The sequence below is a fragment of the Hibiscus syriacus genome, unplaced genomic scaffold, assembly GCF_006381635.1.
Source record: "Hibiscus syriacus cultivar Baekdansim isolate YM2019G1 unplaced genomic scaffold, ASM638163v2 tig00110332_pilon, whole genome shotgun sequence".
Taxonomy (NCBI): Eukaryota; Viridiplantae; Streptophyta; class Magnoliopsida; order Malvales; family Malvaceae; genus Hibiscus; species Hibiscus syriacus.
This window is the reverse complement of record NW_024062688.1, coordinates 9,179,448-9,188,462: the sequence shown is the minus strand read 5'-3', so window position 1 is coordinate 9,188,462 and position 9,015 is coordinate 9,179,448. Positions and strand designations below refer to the sequence as shown.

The 9,015-nt window shown below is 35.1% G+C and overlaps 1 protein-coding gene across 1 annotated transcript; it reads left to right on the top strand.

The window, feature by feature from the left end:
• On the top strand, positions 1 to 4,229 carry LOC120119752 (transcription factor PIF1-like). Its single transcript, XM_039139565.1, has 8 exons — positions 1 to 106; positions 197 to 1,034; positions 1,689 to 1,787; positions 1,885 to 1,950; positions 2,070 to 2,135; positions 3,229 to 3,612; positions 3,835 to 3,913; positions 4,100 to 4,229. The coding sequence occupies exons 1-8, from the start codon at positions 21 to 23 to the stop codon at positions 4,114 to 4,116; spliced, it is 1,635 nt and encodes a 544-aa protein (XP_038995496.1). The 5' UTR covers positions 1 to 20; the 3' UTR covers positions 4,117 to 4,229.
• Positions 4,230 to 9,015: the final 4,786 nt, after the last annotated feature.

The following is a 9,015-nucleotide window of genomic DNA, read 5'->3' as shown; positions in this document are numbered from 1 at the left end:
CTTAGTGTTAAAGAGACAGGATGAATCACTGTGTTCCAGATTCCGAAATGGAAGACGATGATTCAATCCCTTCTTCTAGTTTAACTCGCTCTAAAAAGCCTTCCATGTAAGCTATATCTAATTTTCTTTTTTAATCTATTTCTTGTTGTTGATTTTCAGAATTTTGAATTGACAAACTGATTGAATTGTGAAACAGACCAGAGGATGAAGTTATGGAGCTGTTGTGGCAAAACGGTCAAGTTGTTATGCATAGTCAAAATCAAAGATCTACAAAACTATCGCCGCCCTTCAAATTCCAGGATTCCAACCAATCAGCTCCCAGAGAGATCCGGTCTTCTTCATATCACCATCATCATCAACAACAGCAGCAGCAGCAATTGCTTACTGAAAATCATCTCTTCATGCAAGAAGATGAAATGGCTTCATGGCTTCACTATCCTCTCGGCGACGCTAGCTTCGACCGCGAATTCTGTGCTGACCTCCTCTATCCTTCCTCCGCCGCGGCAGCCCCTTGCGTTACCTCAGTCACCGCTACTACCTCATCCGCTCCACCTCCGCTCGGAACAGTTTCTCAATTTTCAGCTTCGGCTTCTAGGCCCCCGGTACCGCCGTCGAGGAGGAATGAGTTGGAGTCATCGAGGATCCAGAACTTCGTTCACTTCTCCACGAATAAAGCGACGAGGGCGGAGCAATCTGCACCGTCGAATTTTAAGAGCGCTGTCAGAGAATCAACGGTCGTTGATTCCAGCGATACTCCGACGATGGCTCCCGAATCAGGGGCCTCTTGGGCCATGCCGAGCAACACTGAGGGGGCATCTGGCGGGAACAACAACACTGACTGCGCCAACATGAGCGTCGCCGCTGGAGTCAGCGGGAGTGCCAGCAAAGACAATTTAGACTCGTTCGAGGTCACGGTGACATCATCCCCTGGCGGCTCAAGTGCCAGTGCTGAACCGACGGCTCAAAAGGCTGCACCGGCTGAGGACCGGAAGCGTCAAGGAAGAGAACTGGACGACGCCGAATGTCACCGCGAGGTTAGTAAGTTCATAGGAGTTAAAAAAAATTCGATCTGTCTCGGCTAACATGCGCCGGCTGTTGACGACGTTTAACATAAGCGCCCTTCTTTTTTGTCCCTAGGTGTACTAGATTTAGAGCACACCATGAATCAATAAAAACCACTACAAAAAAAAAAAATATTGATCATCATGATCAATAAAAAACATTATCATAAATAATAATATATTGATTAACATTAAACAGTGTCATTTAGCAAAAACACTATTTTTGGATTGACGGTGCGTATCCTAGATTTCCTAATTTAATTGGTTGCATGGGATTTTCTGAATGGGTCAGACTTTTTATACTAGGATATAAAAGACATTATTTCAATACACATGGGTTAGTTTCAACATTGAATGTTGTTGTTTAACATACTTAATACTAATCAAACAATATTCTTTTCTTTGATGCAATAATATATAGGTGTCTGAATAGAGAAAAATAAAACAGTGCAATGCTAGATTTTTACTACAGCACCATAATTCATCCTAATTAAGAAAGAAAAAACACGAAAAACAGGTAGCTGATGCAAAAGGAAATCTTATTTCTAAGCTTTAATTATGTTCTCCCTCACTTGATTTCCCAAAAAAATAGTTTTACTTATAAATGTAATATTATTGGTGCCAAAGGATTTTGAATTTGAATCCCCTGAGACAAAGAAACAAACGCGTGGATCCACATCAACAAAAAGGTCTCGTGCTGCAGAGGTCCATAACCTTTCAGAAAGGGTCAGTGCTCTATAACATTATAGTTCTGTTGATGAATTTGGTCTTTTTTTTCTTTAATTACATTCCTTTAGAGGTGTAACATGTCAACCATTTACAGAGACGCAGAGATAGGATAAATGAAAAGATGAGGGCTTTGCAAGAACTTATACCTCGTTGCAACAAGGTTTGTCACATGTCTTATATTCCATTGTATTTGCATTTACCATAGAGGATATGTTTTTCCTGGTTTATTTGTCATTTGCTCTGCTGCTATTGACATATTTTCATGTTTCTGTGTCTCAGTCCGACAAAGCCTCGATGCTGGATGAAGCTATTGAGTACTTGAAGTCACTTCAGTTGCAAGTTCAGGTACTATTTGCTTATAGTTACTGACATACATGAGAGATTATTTTGCTGTTTGCTCTTACAATTCTATGGAAAAAGTAGTACCAAAGAGTGATTTGGTTGGGTTATTGTCCTTTGGAGAAATATTTTTTTGTTTTTGAAGCATGTTAGACTTGATGCTAAAGCACTGGAAGCCCTTAATGAACAATCTTTCAAATGCCTTATTTTGGATGTTTATGGAACTGAAAATTATAGGGACTTCACCATTGAAGTGAGGAAAAGATAATAAGATTCACCAAACACCATCAAACTCAAGAGCCAAGAGGCAAGATTTCTTTTGGGAACATGATTTTACTTGATATACATGAATATTTTTCTATATTTTGAAGTTTCTACTTTCCTTCTTTTTCCTGAAACGAGAACAAGACTAGGTTGAGAACATGTATGATGGGATTGTGCCCTCCAATAATGAGAATGCTACCTAGGATTGTTAGATGGAAACACCAATGAAAAAAATAGAATCAGAGCATGATCAGTACCTCATTCATGTACATGTTCGAAGGAAATTTTGTTCGATATGCTTCATGATTAACTTCTACAGGAAAAGCCACGACTATTTGCAAATGGTTATGTTCGATATGCCTCACTCTTGTACTCTTCGTCTGACACCATCTTAGTTAGCCACCCTGAGAACTAAGCAAGTAGATGGAGTATTTCCTTGACTCCTGTATAGGTTCTAACGTTCTTATGCTGGAGATAACATAATTCATTAGACATCTTCTTCCTCGAGCCTCTACTTCCTAAAACTTATACTTTATGACACAAAGCATTTTACTAGATTTATAAAAGTTATTTTACCAATCAATAATGATCATATTTCTTCAATTCTAAAAATTATAAAGCTTATACTAACCATAAAACTCGATTCTCGCTTCTCTTCCACTCTTGTAACTTTCCACATACTAAACTAGGATATGATTGTTATGTTCTATTCGCATTTTATTTAGTGAATTGTTTTTTTTTCTTTGTTTGAATTCTAGTATAATGTTTTATGTCTTAAAGAATTACCTTGCACATTATTTACTACAAACTTAATTTTGCTTTAAACATCCTGCAGATGATGTCCATGGGTTGTGGCATGGTTCCAATGATGTTTCCTGGTGTTCAGCAGTACATGCCAACAATGGGAATGGGGACTGGCATGGGCATGGATATAGGAAGGCCAATGACGCCATTTCCCAATGTTTTGGCTGGCTCACCTTTACCAACGCCAGCTTCTGCTGCTCATTTGGGTCCAAGGTTTCCAATGCCAGCCTTTCATATGGCACCACCTGCTCCACCTACCGATCCATCGAGAATCCAACCAAACAATCAGTCAGACACCATGTTAAATCCGCTTAGCATGCAAAACCCGAATCAGCAGCTTTGTGTCCCAAAATTTTCCGATCCTTATCAGCAGTATTATATTGGTCTTCACCCGATGCAATTACCCTCTCCACAGGTACAGTTAATTAGCATACCATTACCAAACTTATGGCTTCACATCTATTATATTATTTTCCCTCAAAACTTATCTTTATAAATATCATCCCCCTGCATTACAACTTCCTTTGCAAAATAGAAAATAAACAAAACTCTTTAATCACACCAACTTTTAATAACATTGAAACATCACAATTGTTTACGAGAAAGTAAGTAGTGATACAAATTTCACCTTTTACAGAATCAAACCATGGCTCAGCCAAGTTCTAGTAGACCAGGCACCAGCAAGGGAGCAGATAATCTTGAGAATCACCCATCAGGTAGGTACATTATTCTCTAGCTTTCCATTATTAAAAGATGGTTGTTGAAAAAAAAAATGCATATGGGGAATAAGAAGATAGTACATCTTTTCGTGGGATTAGGATCTACATGGCCGCAATTAAAAGTTTACCAACATTTAATCATGGATGATTTATAATGTACTTTCATTGGGTGATACGGTGAAGGTGACATGGGAAGATAGCACTAAAAAGTTTTACAAGTTATGGGCAGCATCAGCAACTCTGGGACTGCTGGCAGAATGTATTATCTGATATGTGGTGGAGTGTTGGTTGCTTGTGTATTTCTTTTTGACTTTGTCATAACATAAAAACCTTGTTCCTGTGCATTACAGGTTGACAATTCTACTTAGGGATCACTCAGGGAAAGGTTCTTACCTTCTCTAAAGTTTTGTTAGTGTAATAGAATCTCTTCTCTAAAGTTATTGATAGAATTGGGGTCCATTTTCAACGCGTATGTTAGGTTCACGAGAAGAGAATTTTAAGCATGACAAAGGCGGGGATATTAAGAAGAGGGTTTGAATTTTGTCTCACTTTGGGTTTCAACTTGTAAACCGATTCTTTTCTTAACCCCCAAAAAAGTGCAAAGGAGTGAATAGTCGTTTTTCTCTTTACTTTTTTTTTATAGGTCGCATTCAACTTTCCTCCAATTCTCTCACACCAAAGAAGGTGCATAAGAAATGTCGTTGTTTCCTTTTTTTCAGTTCTTTTTGAGCTTGACATCAATATTCCCCAATGTGGCCATCCCCAACCTAGAAATGCTGACATTATAGGTATGATGTGGAGCCTTCATCAAGATCTGCAGAAAATAGTGTAGGTCGACTATAGTAAGGGAGGATCCAAGTTGTTCTCTCAGATGTACAAATTTAAAAAGTTAAATTAACATTTTAAAGGATGTAAAATTATAAGTTTTAAATATAAAATTACCTAAACTGAATTTAAAATTTACATAGATACCGTATTCTCCCTGTCAATCCCGTAAGTCTAATATCAATATTAATATTGGGACAATGAGTATCCTCTAAACACCCATAACAAAACAAAATCCTATTGATGAATTTGAAATTTAATTCGAACTCGAAACATCTATAACTCTCTCTTTTTTTCCCCTCCTAAACTATGAATTCTTTTCTTTTTCTTTTTTTTTAATAAAAAAACCACAGTTAACGATGACTGGAACTAAAGGGCAGGAGCATAGGAGCAGTGTGAACATGTGAGATACAGACAATGAAGGAAGAAGGAAACTGCAGTTTGGTCAACATTATGAGAAAGACCACTCATCCGTCATACACAGACCAAAAAGAGGCATACATCCAGTTCACCTAATTGATGAGGTTGCTCCTTGTTTTGTTCCTATTATTACAATGATAGCCCCACCACCGCCACCAACTTGCGTTTTCACATCCTTGTTCTGATCACTGGTGTCGGATGACGGCCAACAGCCACGGTGGTAAGTATCGATCGACATGGAAGATTTTGATCGAATTCAAGGTTTAAATTGATATTTTATCTAAGCTTTAGGGTCAAATTAATATTCCATCTAAAGTTCAAAGGTCAAATTAAAGATTAACCCCTTTTGACCAACATGTGACATTATGTTAACGGTTCAATGACCAAATTGTAACAATTAATAATTTAAGTGATTAAAATTTAATAAATCAATAACATAAATGACTGAAATATAATTCTTTGTTCAAATTTGATAAGAAAAAGTACATAAATATAAAAGATAAATGATCAATTTGATATCTCAACAATGTGCAGATTTTGATTTTGATCCAAACGAACAGATATTGGGCTAGGCCCATTGGTGTAGTCCAACGTTGCACACTAAACTGAATAACAACAGGCTTATTGGACCACATTTGATTGGGCCTTGGCGGTGGCCATGTTTATTTTGATGTCCACATCTACCAAATTAGAACACTCTTTTTATACATGATTCCTCATAATCCTGGTAAGCAACTATAATTAAAGTATGGGTGTAAATAAGTAAAATGTTCGATCAATTATTTATGAGTCCTCATAATCTTTGGTGTTACCCAAAGTAATGCCACTGACAGAATTGAATGAAATGACGATAATACCTTCAAAAAGTAAAAAGTAATATGGATGACTATGATAATGGAGACGACCTGAGAATTTATATCATGATCTATTGGAATCTTGGAATTACCGATTAAACTTCTGATTTATTTGGAATTCCCCTGAAGTATAAGATGATTCAAAGCACATCCAAGCCTTGGAATAACTAATACCCTCAAATCTAAATTGAACAAATCAACCTCGAATATCAAAATAACTATATTATATGACGTAAGTACCCTGAATGACCTAGGGTTAAATGAGTGACTTGGATAAGCCTGTAATCGCTGACGAACTTACATGATGTATCGTCCCTAAGATCCTTTCCGCCATGATTTTGAAGATGATCAATATGTCAAGAATTGTATGTATCAAAAAGTGAATACTCTGGAAGTGCAACGATTTGATCGGTTAACAGGTATCATTGATGGGACTAGTATAGTTTAGGTTGACTCGATATTCCAATAGGTCAACACAAATCGTAAATGCTTTAAATCTTCGTTTCTCATTTATTTAGCTCAAATAACTTGAATCCTCCAAGAATCTAATGGCCAAAATGCTTCAAATTTTCCTGAATAATGGAATCTCTCTGGTCATTTATGAAAACACAAGTAACTCTGATGTAAAGGATTCTGAATATCTTTCTGATTCTTTAGTGTCTCCAAAAAATGTCCCAATACTTTATGAACCTGATAAATCTCATTCTGAATAATTGATGATCATGTCAACTAATGAACTCTTTCAATAGTCATTTTAATTTCTGGCATTCTATCGGTATACTGAAGATCTGTGTTTTTATGCTCGATAAGATTATACAATATCTGGAACCTCTAGTGACTCATAAAAATATATAAATATTAAAAAAAATCTTGTACTAACTTATAAAATATATGCAATTAATATCCAAATTTAAGATTTACTTTTCAATGTTCTAATATGCAAATATCGATCAATATATATATCTTATTGTGTATTTCATGACATAATTGTTGAGATTGGTTTAGTGGTAAAAGTCTTTGCTTTCATTCTTGTATACTCGGGTTTAATTCCCTTATCTGCTGTATTTATTTGTTAGCTTTTCTACTTGTTTTTTATCCAATCAGATAGTGATATGTATCATAAAAAAAAATTAAATTAAATAAATATAAATTATAGAAAATCTTCGATGAGATGTTGACACATGTCACAATTTAATTAGAAGATTAAATTTATTAAATTAAATAGGAATAAATTGATAAAATATACAAATATTAAGGATTAAATGTAGAATTATACTAATTTTATTAATTGTCAGTGACTTATAATTAAATAGTTAAATGATCTGATTGATAAAATTAAAAGATCGATAATAAAAATAAAATTAATAATTAATTAAATGATCAATGATATGTGTGGTACGTGATAATAATATTCCAAGACCATATCCAATAAAAAATCCAAATCCAATACCCCCAAAGAAACAAAGATGAATCAGAGAAAAGTGGCAGAACCCTACGAGTCTGTCAGAATTGGAAACGTACCACCATGGGTGAACATAGTGGGTTGAATTGAGTCGAGTCGAGTAAGTGAGGAATCGCATAATATTAACCTATCGTTTGCCTGCACAATACCAGCAGACAGGATATCAGACTTGGAAAGGAGGAAGAAGAAGAAGAATAATGCCTCTTTGCTTTTATGTAATTAATTAATAAATAAATTATTATTGGTGGTGGTAGAGAATAATAGGCACAAGGGTTTACATCAGATGTGCATGCGACACGTGTCTTCAACATGAGACCTCCGCCGCTTCACTCACGAATCCCTCCCCGTGGGTCCATTTTTAATCTCAATTTTCTCTGATTGGTTAGAATTTACGACTTCCAGAGTTTTCTTTATCATAAAGCTTGCTGTTGAACTAATGTATTTTTTTATGTTATATATATAATATTTATTTAATTATTGAGATGAAAATATACGATACTTACGTTATAATGTTATTGAACCTACGTATAGACAAATTAGATGATAATTTTCTGTTATAAAATCGCATCATTCATTTTGTTTCTTTCCACTGCATTTGTATATATGGTTTAAAGTCTGAACGTAACGCTCCAAAATAAAATTTCTTGTGTGCCAAATACCAAGTTTCAATGAACTTGGGTCCATCCTATTTAAGAAAAAGGGAAAAAAAATATTGACAGCAAGATTTTCAGCATTATCTGACGTAAATAAATGGTAACAGCTGTACCACAATGAGTTATTTGGTTTTTATATTTTATGCATAAGTTTCTCTCTTGTTTTATCTTTTCAATCCAAAGAGATTGTCTTATTTTTCTCTCTCTTCAGTTTAAAGCAAGGCTCATGCACAATATCAATAACTGAACGGTCATCTTAAGTGAACATAAAACATTAAAAATAATCAACACTATAATTCATATTCAGTGTGACTGTTCATCTTAAATAAAAAGAGTTTTAAAATAATATTTTTATTGGATAAAAATAAAACTTAACGACCCTTGGACATTAAAGACTCATACTTTTAATATTCTTGGTGTTCAGACTCGAAACCTAAAAAATAACAATAATTTTTTATTATTGAGATCATTCCGTTCGTGTGAACATATTAATCTTATTCGAGTAAGAGGTTATTAATGATCTCAGTAATAAAGGATAATCTGATTATCATCTGCATCGCACAAAAAGACTATTACAACTACCATGTGAGATCTAAATGGTGAATGCTTATCGGAAGGGTGATCAACTAGCTAATCCGAAGGTCAAATTGGGACTTAACAAGTGAGTAGGATGTTCTTATTTCATGCAACCACCCGACGATGTGCTTTCCATCTCACACAAGGATTAATACTGGGGCACGCGTTACGTAGAGTTACCTACCGTACTAAATTTTTAAAATTCCATTTTGCATAAAAAATCCACTAATAATATAACTCAACACAACTATAATATGAAACGTAAATAAAGGTGAATGAGGACAATATTTTTAAAAATACAATCATATC